This window comes from Pecten maximus, chromosome 18 (assembly GCF_902652985.1).
Source record: "Pecten maximus chromosome 18, xPecMax1.1, whole genome shotgun sequence".
NCBI lineage: Eukaryota > Metazoa > Mollusca > Bivalvia > Pectinida > Pectinidae > Pecten > Pecten maximus.
Window position 1 is genome coordinate 28,314,923 of NC_047032.1, and position 23,253 is coordinate 28,338,175.

Here is a 23,253-nt window from a genome sequence, read left to right on the forward strand (position 1 = left end):
ATATACACAACATTAACAAGCTATATAATAGTTAGTAGTTCATCATTACTGTATTCAGTATGTTAAGGTTATCAATGGTACAAAAACAAAACAGAGACATATAATTAAGTTATATCCAGTGATATTTGTTTCCATTTGAAATCAGGGTTGGAAAAAGAAAATGAGAAATGTATCAATTTTAGACAGATAATGTCAAATCACTTCTCTGAAACATCTTGTTGTAAAGAGTTAAATTATCAGAGTATATTAATGATGTGAAGTAAGCCAGATTTTATGGATTTAAGTGTACCCATTATCTTCCCAGAAAAAAGGTGAGGATGGGCTTTTAGGGACGGATGCAGAATCCAGACAAGATAAATGGCGGAAGGTTGAACACAGTGAAAAATGACATACATTCCCCTAGGTTCATGGAGGAGGACTATAGTTAAAATTCATATTTGAGGACAGAAAGTATGGGAGACTATATTGTACAGCTTAGGGTTTTTTTTAACATGAGCAAGGCCTGGAAGTTTGTACATGTATATGTTCTTACTTCTATGAGTTAATGTCAGTTAATGATGGTAAGATTGTCACTGACAGGATGCATTGGCAGGCTTTATCATTATGATAACATACTGAATATGCTGAGTGGATTCGAGCATCATGATAACACCAAAGGAATTTGGTATAAATTTCCAACCCAGAGGCATATATATAATTATTTTATATAATACAAATAAAGGTGTGTGAACTGTGGGGTTGGAAATTCATGCCAAGTCCCTAAAATTGTACAAAATAAAATAAGTGTTTGATAAAATCTCTCACCCCCTGGGTGGGGGAGAGGATGGAGATCTGATATTTTTTTCCTACCCTGTTTATCCAGTCATATAATACCATCACATAATATATCTTATATATAAACATAAACGCAATCATTATGAGTAAAGTATCAATTTGAAATAGACAGAATCATTCCACCCTTTGAGGATGTGGTTAGGTGTTCAACCCAAAGGAATGGGGTTTATACCCTAGTGTAAATATGGACATTCTGTACCTATCGAGGCTATATCGAGGCTATATGTAAATCTACTGGGTCAGTAGATCTGGAATTGTGTTCCAAAAGCAATTTCATAATGTTAAGAAAATGCATACATTGTTAAATAAAACTGGAAATAACTTTGTGTTGGCAAGTTAAAAAGCATTCGTTTATGGCAAATCATTACCAGGTATACATTTATTTTGCATGGGGGGGGGGGGGGGGGGGGGGGGGGTTTGTACAGGTAAAACATTGCAAGTTGCAGAAAGACATATTTATAGATCTCATTTTGACAAACTAGAACCAGAAAGCAGCATGTTTGAAATTGTTGCTTTTTCTTGTAGATTTTTTTTTTTTTTTAATATGAAAAATATAAATGGAGAAAAATTCATGTCAAAAATTAGGTTAAAATTTTTAATCTCCCTCAAATATACAAAGGCAAATATGCATGTATACCAGGTAAAGTAAATGTATTGTATATACTACAAACTAAAACATCTATACTCACCTATAATGTATAATGATAATAATTATATTCTTTAACTTTAGGACCAATGATACACCCAGTGCATATATATCTTACATTGTGCTCATGATATGATATGTAACATATTAACACAAAATGACGAAGGAAGATCATTTTATGACTCGTGCCCTGATCCAGCCTCAAACAGCTTCTAATTGCCTAGCCAGAAATACCTGCGCATCACCTCCATGTTCTTGAAAAGAATGTTTCAATGGCACAGCAGAGACTTTTTATGTATAATAGTTAAATATAAGGTCTCTGGGCAAAGTGATGGTTGGCCTGATACCCAGACATGATCATAGTCGTCTATCAGATGATTTGGTTTGGTTTGTTTTTGTTCAACGTCCTGTTAACAGCCAGGGTTATTTAAGGACGTGCCAGGTTTTGGAGGTGGAGGAAAACCGGAGTACCTGGAGAAAAACCACCGGCCTACGGTCAGTACCTGGCAACTGCCCCACGTAGGTTTCGAACTAAAAACCCAGAGTTGGAGGGCTAGTGTTAAAGTGTCGGGACACCTTAACCACTCGGCTCCAGATGATATGAATACCTGGATCGCAATATGTATATCTCATACATGGATGTGAATTGCACACATTTCACACATGTTCCACATATATGGTACAATTTATATATAATGGTGTAACCAGGATATTTATCTGGCAATTAGCCCATGCCTGCTGAAAAACTCGCCCATATCTGGTGATAAACTCACCCATGCCTGGTAATAAACTCACCTATATCTGGTGATAAACTCACCCATGTCTGGTAATAAACTCACCCATGTCTGGTAATAAACTCACCCATATCTGGTGATAAACTCACCCATGCCTGGTAATAAACTCACCCATATCTGGTAATAAACTCACCCATGCCTGGTAATAAACTAAATCATGCCTGGTGATAAACTCACCTATATCTGGTAATAAACTCACCCATATCAGGTGATAAACTATTGCTGTATCGTATAATTGCTACCCAATGCTATTACATATATTTATAAATTACAGTAATGGTGTATCAACGACAACATTCACAGCAGCCACTACTACAAAGTTCATAAAACTAATCGTGTACTAATGAGTAGTGATGACATATGCATATACAGTATGAATATTCAGATCTAGGGTGTAAAACTCTTCAGCAACATTTCTACAAATATATTATAATATTTCATGCATATATTTTGATAGATTTTGTATGTACATATACCAAAAATTTCATCAACAAGGACAGGGTATTATTGGAATCAAAGAAAAAAAAGGCACTTAGTCGTGAACCACACCAACACCGCAGCATCCTCTGTACTCCTGGGGTTGCGATCTCTTTCGCTGTGTAGCTAGAGAGCGTGAGTGTTCTATCCACTGGAGTATCGAGGATGATCAACATATACCAATGGATACCCCATACACACAAAAAACTTTCTGCAGATTTTCTCTTTGTTAATTTATTAATAAGAGAATTAGAACTGCTACTAAATGATATTGCATGGAATTTGTATCCTAGAATTTGCTTAAGTAACAAACCCTCAGGGATTTGGCCCCACCCTTAGTCCATGTACATGTATATAATTATACAGTAATTTATAGGTATCTTTTAGTGATAATACACATGTGATACGGTCTGTCATGATGAGAATTTATACCAAGTCCTTGTGATCAAAACTATATTTTACATAAAACACCTCCAGATTAGTATATTCTCTCAGTATGATTTATATAATACCAAAATTCATCATCAAAAATGTAATTCTCTTGCATGAGGATGGAAAAACTCCAAATTTAACTAAAGGTGTAAATCTATGCAGACAAAAATGGCACAATTAACTGTGTTTAAATAAGCTTCTTTTCCACATTCACATTGATGAAATTAACAAATAATATCAGAAGTATAAATCAAGTTTGTAGATATATGAGGTCATGTTTTTGTTCCTTAAACTGGTAAAACATTGGAAAGATATAAAATATTAATCAAAAACTACAGTAATTGTATAACAAAATTAAATATGTATGTATTCAACAAACTACAAGTAAATTCATAAAAGCACTACACAAAATACTAATTATAACAATTATAATAACTTTAGATTTATATACCGCTATATATCACAGCAACAGTGTCATCTCAAAGCAGTTCACAAATTATTATCCATGCCTATCGGGACTTTTTGTAACCAGTCACTGTCTTTCTCCCTCAGTGCTAACAGCTTTCACCACCCTACCACGTACTCATTTACAGCTGAGTTGACTGGAACACAGCGGAGTAAAGTATCTTGTTCAAGGATACAACACAGCGCTCGTGTCAGGACTCGAACTAGCGACCCATTCGTCGTGGAGCCCTGTATCCTACCACTGCACCACCTTGCCTCCATTATGAAAATACTATGAATATTAAGACAGAATAAATAAATGTTATGGTAAAGTAGGGTATCATCAAGCCAAATAAGGTCCTGTTTGATAAATAAATTTTGATTTTGATGGTATGTTTTTCTCTGCAGAGACAATTATGTCACTCATTGCGATGTCAAAATATTATTAGGTTGAGGAGGTCAGTTATGTGGTAAATTTCAACTATTCAATGGATATTGAAAGTTTTGCTATTAAGTCAATTTCTATATTTTTTGAAAGGTGTAAATCAACCCAGTATATCAATACCTAGACGACAATTTTTTTTCCTTAACTACACTGAATGAACGTTGGTTCTTTGGGGATTTCCCCACTTAATCAGTATATCAATGATAGTAAGAAAACAATTTGTCTGTTCTTCAATAAAATGTCAGTTTTTAAACAAAAACATTTCTTTATGTCTCAAGTTTTGAATATATGTAGGCCCCTATATTGCTTTGTGACATAAACTAATATGCATATATAATGTACATGACAAACTCAGTATGGCTCACACTTTAGCCTTACAGTAATTAGTCATTTGGCTGTTTATAGACAAAAATACAGTACATTGCAACCACTTCATTCATACATGTCCTTCAAAAAACAGAATACAAAAATTAAAATGTTTGAAGTTAACTAAAAAAGGGAGCCAAAAAATTCTACATTACTCTATTTTCTTACTTCAACCAAACAGAAAATGTCATGCATTTTTTGTTTAGATCATCAGAATTTATTTTGGTATCTCAAATGCAGGTTGAACAGCTCTGTGGTTTTTCATAGCCCAGGCCATCCAGTCCAGTTGGTCAAGCAACTTTTTAGCACCAGACTCCATATGTTCGTTGAGGGGGTTTCCTTCTGTATCCAGGGACTTCTGGGCAGAGGGTATTCCAAATATGTTAGATACACTGAGACACCCCAACTCTCCTGTCAGTGCACGAAGCTGCATGGCTGCTCGCATTCCTCCATACTGTCCTGTATAAATGGAAGCCAGATGATGACAATCATGGAACAATTTTCATCACACCAAGCTTCAGGTAATACAATATTCCTATCGGTCCCCAGACACATCTTTTAAAGAAGTGCTTTCACAAGTTGAAAACAAACCAAAAATGCACAGAAATAACAACAAAAAAAATAGATAATAAGTTCACGCAAGAACATTCATGCAAAGAATAATATCAACATGCACTGCTGTAGCGTAAGTTTCGTCTGAATGGTAATTCTAATGCTTTGGATTAGTCTAATAAAATTAGCTTGAAAGACCCAAAGTCATATCAGCTAGTGTAAATGAAACAGGCTGCATGGCATGACTTGTACACAGTGTTTAATACATTCTCTGTCACCCTGCTGAAGGAAGGAGGAGATTTTGCCTCTTTGGCTCAAGAGGTAGAGCTGTCACTAATCTTGACAGTTGTTTTCCCCTGTTCTTTCACATCAGTATTTCTTGCTATTTTTATTATATAAGATAAATCTAATAAATATCCTAAAGGGCAGATGGACACAATCAGTATTCTGTAAATACATTGATCAAATCTGATAGACGATAAAAAATTTGCCATTTACCTGCAGAGTATGTGACAAGGCCGCTAGGCTTCATGGAGAAGCAACTGCCCCCGAAGTGATCAATCATGTTAGTCAGACCAGGTGGTATACAGTGGTTATACTCAGGGGAGATAATCACATACGCATCTGCTTCTTTGACAAACTTCTCCTTCTCCACCAGGAATTTTGGAGCTCCCTCTCTATCATTTCCATAGAAGAACACTGGCCTATTCAGCATAGTGAATTCATTATCCGCAGCATCTACAAGAATATACAACATAAGAGGTATAATGTGCTAGTGTTATCTTAAATCTGTAATTACTTCTAAGGTCAAATTATATGTATTTTGTACAACTTTCAAAGACTGTCGAGTTATTTCTCCTGGAATCCAGTTGATTTTTAACAATTTTTGAGAAATTGGAAGGGTCAAAACATATGTCAAATAGTCATGTCCCTTCAATCCGAAGAGTTTAATCTGATTTTGGGAGTCAAAATCATAATCTCAAGTGTCTACTGGAAGCCCTGATTTATAACTTAAAGATACATTGATATCTAAAAGGTGTATTTTTATAATTGAGAGTGCATCGTCTTAAGAGTCAGTCTCAAAGCCAGGTCTGTACAAGGCATACATCTATTTAATACGATTTAATACGATAAATAATGGACGCAGGCTGTAAGCCTCTATGTCCATATCAATTGATATTACAATGTTTACAATGTGATATACATCTGGTGTGCAATGAGTTAATTTGTCCTTTTTCATATATATACACAAGTTATTTGTTGGTATTATCCCAGTGATTGTCCAGTGCAATTTCAAACTGTTTAACCTCCTCGGCATCTATAACATGTTGTGGCAAATTGTTCCAAACATCTACTACCCTGAAGCTGAAAAAGTTTTTTCTTATGTCTAGGTTACATCGTTTTTTGAATATTTTGTGCGAGTGTCCCCTTGTCCTGCTGGTGGTGTCCATTTGGAACATATTTGTTGTGACTCGCTCGTCATAAATATTCTTCACGATTTTAAAGACGTTGATTAGGTCACCTCTATTCCTTCTGTGTTCTAAGGTTGGCAGTTTCAGTCTCTGCAAGCGTTCCGGGTACGACAAGTTTTTAAAACCAGGTATGAGTTTTGTGGCCCTCCTCTGGACGTTCTCTATCAAATCGATGTCCCTCGTCTTATAGGGACTCCATACGCTTGAGGCGTATTCAAGATGGGGTCTTACTAGTGCCTTAACCCTTTAAGCCCTGATGATGCATTAATGCATCACCGGGCCGGGGCCGAATGATGCATTAATGCATCACCGTGCCGGGGCCGAATGATGCATTAATGCATCACGGAAGTAGATTTTTTTTCTGCATTTTTTTGAAGTGATGATACAGCGATTTAAATAATCATGACTGATTCTTACTTGAATGAGATAATGTTTGGCAATAAATAATGAAATTAACAATACGTAACACAACTTTAGATGTCTAAATTTACGTATAACGTCCAACTTGTTTTTAACTTCTGCTCTCGAGAACTTCCGGTCGGACGGGAGCGAGTAAACAACTGATTCCCGAAAAAATATATAACGAATCTAGTTGTTTGTCCTGTGTAATAAAGCTGGGAATGTTCAGGACAGTTTGCAATATGTATTTAAATTGACGTTTTGTACAAATGGTTAACATATTCGTGAATTAAAAACACAGAAACAACGATACGTTTGATTAATTGAATGAACCACTGGTGCATCACGTCAGCGGCGCGGCAGTGTCTGCCAACTCGCTAGCTTTTATGATCAAATCTCCACCATCTATCAAAGACATCGTTCCAAAACTACTTGCATGGTTTTATATGTATGTTTCATTGTATTTCTGTTGATACTTTATCGGGAAACGAGCTAATAATTCGGATTTTTAACACAAACAGAAAACCGAATATTCTAATTTTAGTAACACAGATCATGATCACATGACCATATCTTATCCAAGATGGCTCTATAAACACACACATGTGAGTAACGTCGATTGATACGAATTCACGATTTGGTTTATATTTAATTGCGTGATTTTTTAAAAGATTTTGAACTTGTAATTCATATCGTTTTTTACATTCTCGTTACAATCATGGAAAAGTATTATATCTACCAATAAAGTAGCGATCTTTGTTGTCATGTAGTTATTTTGCGTGCTGTCAAAATCTGAAAATGTCTACGGCTTCGATTATTTTGAGAGAAGGCTACGACATATTTTTACATCAAGGGGAAACACAAGGTCCTTGACTTAAGACAAGGAGTCAGTGGATTATCTGGCATTGTTTTTAGATCAGGTATTAATTGATACACTGATAGAGGAGATCGGAATTATATGCTCAACACTGCAAATTCGAAATTGACACAAGTGACAAATCCGGAATAAAACAAAATTGCAAGCAACCTTGGAAGGGCCGCCTTGAAAGGCTGTTAGTGTTGTTAAATGAAAGCTTTCCTGTGTCTTTGTATGGCATTGAGTGTGGTCATGAACCAGGCTGTCAGTAAAACTTTATGGTAATGAATTGACTACTTCATCAGATACAATATTATCAGCTGATTATGGTATTTTTTCTCCTACATGTACTTGCATTTTTTTAATACCCATTTTTTATTACATTCATACTGAGTTGTACTCATTGTGAAAACATGTATCTCAAACTTCATACAACATCCATAAAGGTGCATATGTAATGCTGTCCCAATCACAATTATAGTGCAAAGATAAAATTTATTAACACTCAAAATGTATCCACTCATAACAAATAAATCCCTATATTATAATGACATTTTCATAATAAATTAACTGGAGGAAGATGCCATCATACAGAAGGAACTCTAGCCAGTGTTGTGAAGAAATGTTTACAGGGGACTGGTATTCAGGGTCAAGGCTGGGGACATGTATACCAGGATGACTCTTATTAACATCACTTTGAATGAGAACACCTATGACTGTTGTACAGTAATTATATATATATAAGGTCTATAGTAATTAAGGTCCAACTGCCATGATCTACCAAGGGATATCATGCAGAAAAGGCCAGATGATATTGTACAAAAAAGGCCCACTGGTATCTGTTGTATGGAAAGACAAAAAAATGTGTCACTGCACTCTCTACTTTTCATATCGAACCTGCCACAGAGGTATACACAGACTCACAGATTATTAAACAAGAAGATGACAAGTTTGCCAGGGAAATATATCTTGCCCAGAACTAATAACAGACTACATTTCCCATATTGGTGGTGTAAACAAGGCAGATCAAAACCTGCAGTATTTAATTAATCATATAAGCTGAACTCTTATCAGGTGTTCCTTCAATGTACCAACAACCTTCCTGGACAGGGCAAGCAATAGTTGTCATTCCTGCAGTATACATAAAGCATCATATGGGGACTGGTTGATAAATTCACCTCAAGAAAGGATTGTCTGACCCTACCTGGGACAAGTTTGCATCTCGGTCATGGTATCATGTTTGTTACATGTGTTGCACAAAGAGACAGCAGGATAAATCAGTCAGTCTTTTTGCTGAACATTTCATTTTTCTGGCAGTATTAATTTGCTTGAACTACTAAGTTGCAAGCAATGAATATCATTTACATTGTACCTCATTATGAAAATTAAAAAATAATGAAAACAAGAAAAACAAATTAAAAGAAAGAAAGAAAAATTGAAGAAAAAAAAAAGCCTTACGAAAATGCGTTTTTGTAATATTGCATCAAAATATAAAAAAAAATCATGTATTTTAAAACACAACTTGTTAAAAAAAATGAAAAAAAAAAACCAAACAAACAAAGAAAAAGGCTGCCCTTTCATGCTTGCAAGTGACTACCCACCCTTGATGCAAGCGTTTAACACTTGATTCACTGTGTTGTTCATTGTATTGTTTTCAATTTCTTTTTCCCTCGTTTATATTAAATGTTAGAAGAGCTCATTCAAACTGTATTTTGCTTCCTAAGTTTTCGTTGCGGCGAGAGTTATCCTTCTTGATGTTGGAACCGCGTCGTCAAAATGGCGGCTAACAACCAAAATCGAGAATTTGCTGTTGGTACTGCATGCTACCGCTGACTGTACAGAGCGGTTTCCAAAAACAATATCCAATAGTTAGATTTGTAAATCTCGTTTTTAAAAGTATAATATGATACTTGTTTCCATGACGAATGTACGTTTTGATCGCGCTGCAAAACGAAAGTACACATTCCCAAATTTGGAATTGTGTTCTCCGCTAGAATTATACGCAAGGTAGGCAAGTCACAAGCCAATTTGTTGTTTTCGACTGTATTTTTCACGCGTATTAAATCTATAAGATATTCTCGATAATCCTGTTTACTTATGTGCGTCTGTATCATCAATTCTGCAATGCATTTCTCTCAAAAACGTGCTTTTAAAAATAAATGTCAAATTGAACGTCAATAATCGTAAATTAATTCAGGCCAGGAAAAGCCACGTGCATATTTTCTTAGGGCCACAATACCCATCATGCAATTTATTCAGTGACGAAAGTGTTAAATAATAGTTTGAACATCTTTTCGTCTAAATATGTGAATGTTCTTCTAATTAGTCCTAGAATACTATTTGCTTTATTCACTCCCAACTGGATATGGGTTCTAAAATTTAAATTTTCATCTACTGTCACTCCAATGTCCTTTTCAGATGTTATACTTTCTAGTTCTAATTTTTCACCCGTTGTTCCTGACATGTAATATAATCTTTTCTCTTTGGAGTTAATTGAGAGCACTTTGCATTTGTTTGGGTGGAATTTTAGTAGCCATTTTGCAGACCATTGTTCAAGTTTGCTCAGATCATTTTGCAGAATGTCTTTATCGTTATTATTTCTGATTTCTCGGTATAGTTTTGTATCATCCGCAAAAAGTGGGGAATTTGATTTGGGAATTTCAGGTAAATCATTAATATATATTACAAACAAGATTGGTCCAAGCACGCTTCCTTGGGGTATACCGCTTACTACGGGGTACGTTTTTGAGGATTCTCCATTTACTAGTACTCTTTGACATCTGTTGCTGAGGATGTCTTTTATCCAGTTAGTGACCTGATCACTAATTCCGTATCCTTTAATTTTCTCGAGTAATCGACGATGTGGGACTTTGTCGAAGGCTTTCATGAAGTCCATGTATACAACATCCAGCTGACCGCCATTATCAATTATTTCTGTCCATTCTTCCAAAACCATTAGTAGTTGAAGTTGTGTAGATCTCCCGGAGACAAAGCCAAATTGTTTATTGCTGAGTAGATTATTTATGTTCATATGATTGACTATGCTATCCCTTACTAATTGTTCCAATGTTTTTCCTACTATGCTGGTTAAACTGACTGGTCTGTAGTTCCCTGCCTCTGATTTTGAGCCCTTTTTGAAAATAGCAGTAATGTTTGCCTCTTTCCAAGCTTCTGGTAATTTACCGTCCTGTAGTGATTTGTTAAATATTTCTGACAGAGGTTTACTGATATGTTTTCGTAGTTCTTTCAGTATTTTAGGGTGCATCATGTCTGGTCCTTGAGATTTATTTTCATTTAGATCCGACAGCAGTTTTTCAACCTTTTGCTGAGTGCATATGATATCCTCAAACGGGTGAACTATGTTGCTTTTGTTGAATTCTGGTAGGTCTCCTAGGGGTTCTTGGGTAAAAACACTGCTGAAGAACTTGGCGAGAACTTCGGCTTTGTCCTTATCTCTCACTGCAATTTTTGTATCATCTCCGTTCAGACCCTTAAGGTCCGAAATTCCAGTTTTGACCTTTCTTTTGGAGTTGACATATTTCCAAAATTTCTTAGGTTGTTCCTTAATATCCTCGGCAATTTTTTTCTCAAGTTCTCTTTTGGATTTTCTGACTTCCCATTTCAGCTGGTTTCTGATTTTCGCATATTCCTTATATTTTTCTTCAGATTTGGTTTCCATGTAGCGCTGCCATGCTCTGTGTTTTTTGTTAATCTTTTTCAGAATAGACTCTTTTAGTGGCATGTGATCCTTTTTGTTTCCCTGGTGGCTGTTAAATTTGTGTTTTGGGATATATTGATTTGAAAGTTTTGTTATAAAATCGGTATTTAATAGATACCGATTAATAGATATACACATCTACCCCAGGTGTTATCCAGAAAACCAAATAAAATGAAGTATCAGTTTATACCTCAACATTTTATTAGAGACAAAAAGAAAGGGTAACTGTGTATTATATATGGCACGTAAAATGTTGATATGAAGTATCTTTAACACCTACAGTACAGAGTTCCAAACCTCAGTCCAATTAACTCTATTCCACATGTACATGAAGTATTATATATATAATTATATTTCTTTCCCAATAACAACTTCAGAATACATGTATTATTTTTTACCCACTCTAGCGATTAAATCACAGGTACTTGTGGACATGATAATGATGTTTTTAATTTAAATGTTACATTATAGCAGAGACCTATATAAAGGTCTCTGATTATAGACAAGTAAATTATTGTATTTCAATCACATGCTTAATTTGTAAAAAAAAAAAAAATATCATACCTTGGCCTTATAAATACTATTTATAAAGCCAAGGTACAATATATTTTTTCATTGTCAGCCTCAGGGCCAAGGGAAACTCGGGCTAGCCATAACGGTGTACTGTGTTCGCGTTCTACATAATCACCCGGAAAGTATAGTCATCTTAAACACCGATATCCTGGACGCAAATTTATACATTGGTCATTGGATATGTTATATACATGAGTATATAATATATCTCGCCTACTTTACTTGTATATTATATACTTATATACTTCTAAAAATACTTTGCGAATTTCCGCCAGATGTTGTAAAGGAAGTCTGCTGTGGAACTACACTGTCTACAGGCCTTAAGTTAACTTACCGATAACATTGATCTCATAATTTCTCGCTTTCAGACGATTCATCATAAAATTCTTCACTCTTTCTCCAAGCCTTCCATCTCTGGCTGACCCAACAAACACCACAATCTTCAGATTTTTAGAAGCAGTTTTAGAAGCCATTCTGATCGCTGTCTTGTACGCCCGGTACATTGCCTGTCTCAGCGACAATTGAAGAGTGCCGCCTGTGTGAAACGACCTTCAGCTCGAGTTATCGAACTTGTTTAGCCGGGTGAAAAACTGGAATGCGCAGCATTTTGTTACTCTATAAGCTATAGGTGTGACTATTGCAATTACACTAATAAAATAGTTACCGTAAATGTAACAATAAAACAGGTATAGATTTCTACGGTAAATAATAAAGATACAATAGCGCAATAGTATAGAGTGCTCAAACTAAATGTTTCGACGAAAGAGTTATTTGCCCTTCGCAGAACTCTCTTTTCAATAACACAGCCTGTCAAAAACAACACGTGCGTGCTGTCTAGGTCTACTGATTTGTGCTGCCCTTGGAAGTATATTTGTTTTTAATGATTCTAAGGCATGGTGATGGATTGCCTCTTAGCACGAAAGCTGAGCATGTACTAATCATTTGCAGTACTGTTAGACAACTGCCTTGAACAGAACGATTACGCAGGTGCTGAGTTCATGAACATGATGAATATATGTCATTTTTTTCTTCATCTAAATTAAGTTAAGCAAACGTTCCTACGGATGTACTGTAGCCCTTCATCTGAAATCATGATGTTTCTTTATGCGGAACCTCCTTGTGTCTTACCCTAGTTTTATACACCAATTTTCAAGAAAGTTGTTGATAAGTCATGGTTTAGAATAGATATACATTTAAAAAATTGATATTTTTTACTAGAATTTATATTTTTAATATTATGATTTATTTTAATTGGCATTTTAGGATTAATCAACACATTCCAATAACTTGGATATAGGCTATCTGTAGTTTTTAATCACTGAGTTTGTTACATGTAGCCGATCATGTACATGTGCATCCAGGACTTGCAATGGTCTAGATACATGTAGTCACCTCACCTGCTGGCATCGTATCAACAAAGCTCTGTAAACAACAATTAAGACTTGTGTGTATGTCCTGCATACTCACCTGTTGGGATCATATCAATAAATCTCTATGGTAAAAAACAAGAATGACACGTTCTATATAATCAACTGTCCAAAATTAAGAACATGTACATATATAGAATAAAATCTACAGCTAGGCCTGTCCGCTCGCCTTGAAACAGCTTCATCATTGGTACACTGTACATGAAGTCATGAAAACCAATTTACAACAGAATAAAAAAAACAAAACATGGGAGAACATACAGTAATAATGAAAGAGATTATTAGATATTTGTAATAAGAGAGAAAAAATGCCCAGTACTCAAACCCTATAGACCTCTAACTATATGATCACAGCGACATGTATAGTATATGATAAAATTAGCCAGAAAAATATATATAAATTCATCATAAACTGGTACTTCTGGCTATTCAAGACTATAAACATCTTGTAGTTTGAGCTAACTGGCCTACATACCATAATTAACATAAATTGTTGTGGTTGACCTGGACCAGGTTAATTAAAATGACGGTGGTAAGATATCTCAAATCATTGCAGTGTCCGTCAAGAGTTCAGAGGTCCCAGGTTTGAGTTCTGGTCTGCTTATAAGGGTGGTATAGGGTCTTGTGTATGTCTTCTTGGTCAAAGACTTTGTTAACTCTTTCAGTACCATAGTCGACATCAAAATGTGCTCCCTCTTCCCTGTTGTCGACTATATTCAACATAATTTTAAGCTCCCTCTTCCCCGTGGTTGACTATAGTTGACATAATTTCAAGCTTCGATCCTCTTCCCCACTGTTAACTATACGCTATTAAAGTGTTGATTTGTTGAAGATATCACCCGGCATATACAATCAACCGATGAAATGACATATAAAAAGTGTTAAAAAGGTTTGAAACAAACATTTTTGTTGATAAATTCGTTTTTTTATTTTGTTCGGGCTACAAATTTTTCCGTGAGAGTAATAGGTGATATTTTCTCAATATGTTGTTAATGTAAACAATATGGCAGCTTGCTACATTTGCATTTTAGAATCAGTTTCTAGGATGTTTCAGAGTGTTCAATCTGACATTTAGATCTTATTTAGTTAAATATTTCTTAATTATGTACAAAGATGGCAATAACCTTTGTGTTTTTATATGAAAAAAATAACACACCAAAAACGCACATGTAGTCTGCCGGTCACGGGTCAATCTAGAATTTGGAGGTCCCAGGTCAATCTGGAGTTTGGAGGTCCCAGGTCAATCTAGAATTTGGAGGTCACAGGTCAATCTAGAATTTGGAGGTCCCAGGTCAATCTAGAATTTGGAGGTCACAGGTCAATCTGGAGTTTGTAGGTCACAGGTCAATCTAGAATTCGGAGGTCCCAGGTCAATCTAGAGTTCAGAGGTCCCAGGTCAATCTAGAAATCAGAGGGCCCAGGTCAATCTAGAGTTCGGAGGTCCCAGGTCAATCTAGAGTTCGGAGGTACGTCCCAGGTCAATCTAGAGTTCGGAGGTACGTCCCAGGTCAATCTAGAGTTCAGAGGTCACAGGTCAATCTAGAGTTTGGAGGTCACAGGTCAATCTAGAGTTCGGAGGTCCCAGGTCAATCTAGAGTTCGGAGGTCACAGGTCAATCTAGAGTTCGGAGGTCACAGGTCAATCTAGAGTTCGGAGGTCCCAGGTCAATCTAGAGTTCGGAGGTCCTAGGTCAAGTCCTGGTCTTGTTGCGTTATCCCTCTCCTGTTACACAATATCAACTTTATTTTGTACACACAACATGTACATTTCTCATGCTTTGAGATTAAAGTATATTATTTTATTTTCAGAGATGGCTGCCTGTAGATTATCCTCTCGGTTAGGCGACAGCCTCAGGAAGGTTTATGGGAGGTCTACCAATGTTTGTGATCTGTGTTGGCAGAGGTCGCTTAATATTGGATCTTCTTCACAAAAGAATGAACTACACAAACTTAATGATGAAAAAGTGATGAGATCTTCTGCACCTCCTCTAACTCCTGAAGGAGGACATTATTTATCAGCCAGAGGGCTTTATACAAACAGTATTTTCAAAGCATTTATTTTTGATATGGCTAAATCTACAAAACTATCTTGTTCGGGCAAACCAATGATAAGGACATCAGTGCTATGGTTAAATTACTTTTCTGGGACCAGGTTAAAATTGAACTCAAATCTATTTTGTGGTTCTAGACATTTTTGTAGTGCTGAATTCAGAAGAGATCTAGACAACACTGCAGAAATGAAGGAAGATCTTGGTGCTGATTCTGATACACAGGAAATGGATGAAACTGTTGGCGAGATGTTGCTCAATGTCAGTAACCATGGTGACCAGCAGGTTATTTCCAAACCTTTGGACGTTTATGATTACAGTACTAGAAATCAGGACAGTCAACTCCCCGGTACCACACAGCCTGCTCCACCATTGCCTTTTCAATCCTATAACTTGGCACCTTTTATAGCCAAATCTGATGTATTAAAATACCTGTTACATTTGAATGTGAATCTGGCAAAGGTTGAAGCAAAGCGGAATGCAGCCAGTAGTCTTGTGAAGTTGGACTTGAAGCAGGACGTCATGCCAGTGATGTTTTTCCTGAAGGAGGCCGAGATACCAGATGACAAATTAGGAAAAGTCATTGGTCTTTATCCTTTCATATTTGAGAAGTTTGATGAAGCAAAGGTAACATTTCATTGTATCCCCACTTTATTCCTGGGGGCCGGAGAATTGTATAGTGGCTATATTTTGCAGGGGTTTTATTTGCGATACATTTGCTTTTTCACGAAAATCCAGGAATTCTAAACACTAGTGAAATATTGAGTATATCACTGACATTGTAGAGAGGTTCAACATTATAGTATGTATCATTATTGGTAAATATATAACTAAACAACTCTACATAAGATTAATGTACATTTTAATCAACTGAAAAATAGAAGTTGGGATATTAAACGTATTCTGGTAACAGGTAGATACATGTTAAAATATATTGATATACAAGTGATACACAAAAATAATTTTAAAAAATAGGTGTAAAGGGAAATTGAAACCATGTTAATATGTTCCGTAAACGAAAACGCAAAATATTGACCCTGCAATTTTAAATTGCACTACACGGTATTTATAAAAGAAATTATGTGCAAGATGAGACTAATTTGTGATCATCTTTGTTAATCTCTTAAACATAACGGTGTTGTTCCCTAATTGTATTAATACACTGTATATCATTATTTCAAGCTCAATGTTTATGTTGTCACTGTCTGTTTTGCAAAAGACACAAAAAATGTACTGTAATTATAAAGATGATAGTGATGGAGTTTACTGGTATGCACCGGAGAGACAATTAACTTGCATTCAAAAGTCTCAATGATGTATTGTACCAAGTTTAACTAGAGAAGAAACATCCTTAACTGTCAAAAAATGAAGAAATAATCATTTTCCATTTTGCTGTATATCTTCTGGTGGTAAAGATTCAAAATTTTGTACAAGTCTTGCATTCCCAAAGTTAAAAGTTTAAAAAATTAAAATAGATACGGGTATATACATTTAAACAGTAAATTCATTATAGATTTAATTTCATTTACGATTAGACCAATATGTAGCTATGGAGTCAGCATCGATTAGACCAATATGTAGTTATGGAGTCAGCATTGTCTGTTTCAACCAATATCCTGTAACAAACAAAATTGATAATCCATCCACAATTATCTCATCCTCATATGACCCTGGCTGTTGTGAGGACGTTTAACCCCTGAAAACAAAAATCTCATTCATTATCTAGTTGTTTCAGGAGCGAGATTGACACAGTTGTCTCACTTTGCTTTCAACCCATGTCACTTTTCTTCTCTATCTTGCAGTTGATGATGGAGTATTTCAAATTAAAAAAATTTAAAAAGGAGTCCATTGCACATATAATTGTTGGAGCACCAACCGTTCTAGGACTGCAGGTTGTTACAACTGACACAAGAATTGGAGCATACCAAAAGTTCTTCAATCTCACAGGTAAGTTTGGAGTTCTCCAGCATTATTTATTTTTAAACATCTTCCCTATAAGCGGCATAGAGCAATGATGTTAGGCCAGTAAAATGCTGTGAGGGCCATCAAATTGGTTCAAAGGAATAACTTGACCTATTTTCATTCAGATTCAAATATTGAAAGCTTCAAGTGACTTAGAAAAAAATGCAGTATACCAAATATAATTGTTCCAAAGTTATTCTGAATTAAAGACTGTCAAGTTTGTCAAATTACAATTGTAAGGATTGGAATGTTAGCAGTAAAATCTAAAATTAAATAGGTTAAAATTAATGTGATGAAAACCTGATTTTATGTCCTGGTGCAGGTGACCAGACCAGACAGGTGATGACCAGGGTCCCACGAATTCTTCTCAATCACCCCGACGTATTAAAGGTATGGCCAAGTTATAGCATAGCCAAGGACATGCCTCTTCATACATAGGAAGATCACATTTAATGTTCCCAAACAATAACCAATACAGGAAGATAAATGTTCATCTTGCCCCTCCTGAATAGAAACGTCGTCTCCACAGAAATAGCTGAACCTATATATGAAACAAGATAATGATGTTCACAGATATTACTTTGAATCTAATATTTCACAAGAATTTTTATTTTTATTTTATTTAAAAACTTTCAGGAAACAATAGAGATGTTTAGAGCTTATGGGTTTTCAAAGGATCAGTTGAAAAATATTCTCCTCCAGTGCCCATCGGTCTTTAAAAGTAAGTAATCCAGCAGTCTTTAAATTTAAAATAAGTATTTTATTCCATACCTGTATGTACATAAGTATTTTATTCCATACCTGTATGTACATAAGTAAGTATTTTATTCCATACCTGTATGTACAGAGTCCAGCTGTCTTTGAATTTAAAATTTGTGAGTATTTTTTCATGTTATTAAAGTTTTGATAACTACGTCAAAGCTATCAGAATCTCATTTGATAAGAGTTTTCAGAAGACAACATGACTTGTTAAGTGAATTGAAATTCGCGATTAGTTTATTAAATGTAGGTCAAAGGACACCATCAAGGTCAGCCGGTTCGCAAATGTAACGGTAACGAAATGGAGGCCTCTGATTGGTCAAAATTAAGAAATTGTAAAATTAATGTGAAAATTGGTATAGATAGGTTATGAGGGATAATGAACACATTGGTATGACTGTGGGGGTGTTTGGGGGACATCTGTAATGGTCCCCATTACAATCAGTAATTGTTATTATATATGTACTACAGTGAAACCTGACTTTACTGACACTGTATTAGACAAAGTAAATGTGTCAGATATGACATTGTGTCAATTAAATCAGTGTTGACTGTGACATTGGAGCATGTCGTAGTTCTGTCAGATATAAAAGAATTTTGTTAAAGTCAGTGATTAGTAAAATCAGGTTTCACTGTATATAATAATTGTAATGAAAAATGGACTAAATGTAAACTGTGCGAGGATTTTATGTTCAATTTTTTTCAGCAACATAAAGGTAAGCTTTGAAGGGGTATTACAAAGTGTATACATATAGAAAAGCGATCCCTAGCCCATTAACTAAGGAGATAACAATTCTAAGAGTGTCGATCAGATTAAAATCTTTGTTTTCCAGGACCAGAAGAAGATAATTTGAAGCATCGTCTACAATACTTGCTCATGAACATCCCAATGGACCATAACACCATCACAAAGTTCAGCTACGTTCTCCGGTACCCCACCAATCCCATCAAGGAGCGACATCTGTTTCTATTGGAGCTTGGCCGTGCACAGTATGATCCCACCAAAGAAAATTACATCTCTCCAACAGACTTGGTGTGTTCACCCGAGTCAAAGTTCTGCCAGCTAGCCAGGACTACACCAGCCTTATTTAGGGAGTTTAAAACGACCTTATAGTGGTCTAGTAATTCTGTGAAGTGACGAGTTGAGACAATTAGTGATACACTCATTAATGAGACAATGAGAGATAAAAGAGTGCCAACGTTTAAGTGAAATATTGTCTGGGCTACACTCATTAATGAGACAATGAGAGATAAAAGAGTGCCAACGTTTAAGTGAAATATTGTCTGGGCTACACTCATTAATGAGACAATGAGAGATAAAAGAGTGCCAACGTTTAAGTGAAATATTGTCTGGGCTACAAATTTTATATGGTTTGAGAGCTTAAAGTACATCTGCAGCATCACTTACAGGTGTGAAGTACATAGAAAGCATGTCATTGTGACCTTCACCTCAAGGTCAAAGACAAAAGAAATACAAATATTGTTGTTTGAAATCCTTATAAGGCATATTTGTGTTCATGAAATCATGTATTGTTAACGTCAGGATGCCTTTGGCACCTGCCGTTATAGTCGTGGTGGGAAAATGTTGTTAGTGACACTTTTGTTTCCGGCTAACTATTCCTCTTTTCTGTCATACAAATGATATACATCCGCAGCCTAATATAGTTCCTATTTTGACAGCAATTATTGACACGATTTAACTGATGTAAACCGTGTTTACTGCAATCATTAAAAATGAAATATGAATGTTTGGTGTTCTAGACTATTTTAGAGTATAAATATAAACATTTTCCTCATCAGTATATGCAATTCTGTTGGCGTAGGATTACGTAGTTCTGTCTCGATCCTGCCTTCAAAAAGAAAGTATTAAAAATCAGTTTGATCGTCGTGGAAATTTACATGCATTCACAGAGAAACTATCCACATGTATTAAGACTCATATGTTCATCCTGAGTTCATATGCAGGAACATTTCATATAAGCCTAAAACCAACCCTATTTATGTAGTCAAATGCACCCGAGCATTCCATGAGATAACTTCAGCTGTCACGTGACTCATCACTAGTCGGCCAAAATGGCGGTTATGTCTAATGTAACTAAACCAGCGACCGTTCACAGTTTCATATTCATTTGTATGTCGCTAGAATACGCAAGAAATATCACCAGGAATTGAAGGCAAGTTGTAACAAACAACATTGCCGTTTTTCTTGAGGATTTTATTAAATAAGGTTATTATTTGTTTATTTGAAAAGAATCTAATGATTATGATCCGTGACTGATCATGAATACATGATGTACTGGCGTCGGTGTCAAAACTAGATATGTCTCGTCGGACAACGCGACCGCAGTTTTCTATCGGAGTTAAAATATGTTACTAGGGGTCATAAAATAGATGTTTGATAGGCCTTATTAACATCTTATAGTATAAATAAAATTTTTAAAAACTTAGGCTGTGTACATCTTGGATTTTATCTTTGGTTGTACAACATGTTCTGTTAATAGACCGATTTGTCATTCAGTTGATTTTTTTTCAAAGTTTACAAGCAGCTTTACTGATTCAGGAGTATATCAATAATCTTCCACAAGCATAAAAGAAATAGGGAAAGAACTATACTCAGCTATTGTAAAGTTGTCAGCTGATAAATATGTTATACATGTTTTCTTGATTATATATAGAATAGGAATACCAGATTCAGACATTTCATCTGATACAAATGTAACTGACTATAAAATCCAATTTTAAATTTCTTATTATATGACCTCAGACCCTGACGTTTCTCAGGACCTTTGGCCCTTTGATTTAATTTGATCACCTGCTTTCATATCACCAGAAAGAATGTCACAAGTAGCCCTGTGTTAAATAATAAATAATAAACTTGTATCTGTCATGATTTTATTTGAAATACATAATGATGGCTTGTACTTGTACATGGGAATTTAATTCACTCAACCAACTCCAGGGATATTTCAGGCGCAAATCTCATGTAATAATCAATGTATTTACAGGCCAGGCTAGTGCCTGTGTACCAGGTACAGATATACAGATACAGGCCAGGCGAGTGCCTGTGTACCAGGTACAGATATGCAGATACAGGCCAGGCTAGTGCCTGTGTACCAGGTACAGATATACAGATACAGGCCAGGCTAGTGCCTGTGTACCAGGTACAGATATACAGATACAGGCCAGGCTAGTGCCTGTGTACCAGGTACAGATATACAGATACAGGCCAGGCTAGTGCCTGTGTACCAGGTACAGATATACAGATACAGGCCAGGCTAGTGCCTGTGTACCAGGTACAGATACAGGCCAGGCTAGTGCCTGTGTACCAGGTACAGATATACAGATACAGGCCAGGCTAGTGCCTGTGTACCAGGTACAGATACAGGTCAGGCTAGTGCCTGTGTACCAGGTACAGATATACAGATACAGGCCTGGCTAGTGCCTGTGTACCAGGTACAGATATACATATACAGGCCAGGCTAGTGCCTGTGTACCAGGTACAGATATACAGATACAGGCCAGGCTAGTGCCTGTGTACCAGGTACAGATATACAGATACAGGCCAGGCTAGTGCCCGTGTACCAGGTACAGATATACAGATACAGGCCAGGCTAGTGCCTGTGTACCAGGTACAGATATACAGATACAGGCCAGGCTAGTGCCTGTGTACCAGGTACAGATATACAGATACAGGCCAGGCTAGTGCCCGTGTACCAGGTACAGATATACAGATACAGGCCAGGCCAGGCTAGTGCCCGTGTACCAGGTACAGATATACAGATACAGGCCAGGCTAGTGCCTGTGTACCAGATACAGATAAGGCTAGTGCCTGTGTACCAGATACAGATATACAGATACAGGCCAGGTTAGTGCCTGTTTACCAGGTACAGATATACAGATACAGGCCAGGCTAGTGCCCGTGTACCAGGTACAGATATACAAATACAGGCCAGGCTAGTGCCTGTGTACCAGGTACAGATATACAGATACAGGCCAGGCTAGTGCCTGTGTACCAGGTACAGATATACAGATACAGGCCAGGCTAGTGCCTGTGTACCAGGTACAGATATACAGATACAGGCCAGGCGAGTGCCTGTGTACCAGGTACAGATATACAGATACAGGCCTGGCTAGTGCCTGTGTACCAGGTACAGATATACAGATACAGGCCAGGGCCTGTGTACCAGGTACAGATATACAGATACAGGCATGGCTAGTGCCTGTGTACCAGGTACAGATATACAGATACAGGCCAGGCTAGTGCCTGTGTACCAGGTACAGATATACAGATATAGGCCAGGCTAGTGCCTGTGTACCAGGTACAGATATACAGATACAGGCCAGGCTAGTGCCTGTGTACCAGGTACAGATATACAGATACAGACTTGTTAAACTGATGGTAGGGTCAATACAGTTTTGACATTTGTCTTTCTATGGATAGAAAAAGTCATCCACATCTCAATCTCTATTTCTGAAATACAATAGAAATATCCACGAGGAAAGTTTTCTGAATTGAATGACAAAACTTCCACTCTATTTTTTGTCCTATTTTCCGAGAACAAGAATCTCCATATTTCTCATGATCTTGTGTCAATTTCATCTGTAAAATCTCGGAAATGGTAAGATGTATGATAATTATTTCATAAAACTGGAATCAGATTTATCATTAATCCTGAACACATATTTTGCAAATTAATTCAGACACAACCTGCTTTATATTACTAAATTATAAATATTTCAAAGGAAATGAAATTTAATATTTACAGAATTTCAGAAATACAAGCATGTGGTTTTTCCAATGGAATCTTGCAAACTTGAAGCAGAGAACATGTAAATGCATAAATATTTTTATTCATCTATTTCAACAGAATATAAATCTATTCCGTACATAATATATAAATAAATTAAGGTGATTTTGTACAAATTAGTAACAAATACAATGTACATATTTTTTGCATAGATTTTTTGTTTTTCTTTACAAACATATTTTCCTTAGGGAACTATATAAAAACGAACAATGCCAGCATCATACTTGCACTTAAGAATGCTC

General features: G+C 36.1%; 2 protein-coding genes across 2 annotated transcripts; one reads left to right on the top strand and one right to left on the bottom strand.

The window, feature by feature from the left end:
• Positions 1-223: 223 nt before the first annotated feature.
• Positions 224-12,550, bottom strand: LOC117316718 (quinone reductase-like). The gene is made up of 3 exons (XM_033871473.1): positions 12,343-12,550; positions 5,489-5,728; positions 224-4,897 (listed from the first exon to the last, which is right to left on the bottom strand). Exons 1-3 carry the CDS (start codon positions 12,509-12,511, stop codon positions 4,656-4,658), a joined length of 651 nt encoding a protein of 216 aa, XP_033727364.1. The 5' UTR covers positions 12,512-12,550; the 3' UTR covers positions 224-4,655.
• Positions 12,551-12,784: 234 nt separating this feature from the next.
• Positions 12,785-19,671, top strand: LOC117316717 (transcription termination factor 3, mitochondrial-like). Its single transcript, XM_033871472.1, has 6 exons — positions 12,785-12,995; positions 15,244-16,109; positions 17,285-17,429; positions 17,767-17,834; positions 18,081-18,165; positions 19,037-19,671. Exons 2-6 carry the CDS (start codon positions 15,246-15,248, stop codon positions 19,315-19,317), a joined length of 1,443 nt encoding a protein of 480 aa, XP_033727363.1. The 5' UTR covers positions 12,785-12,995; positions 15,244-15,245; the 3' UTR covers positions 19,318-19,671.
• Positions 19,672-23,253: the final 3,582 nt, after the last annotated feature.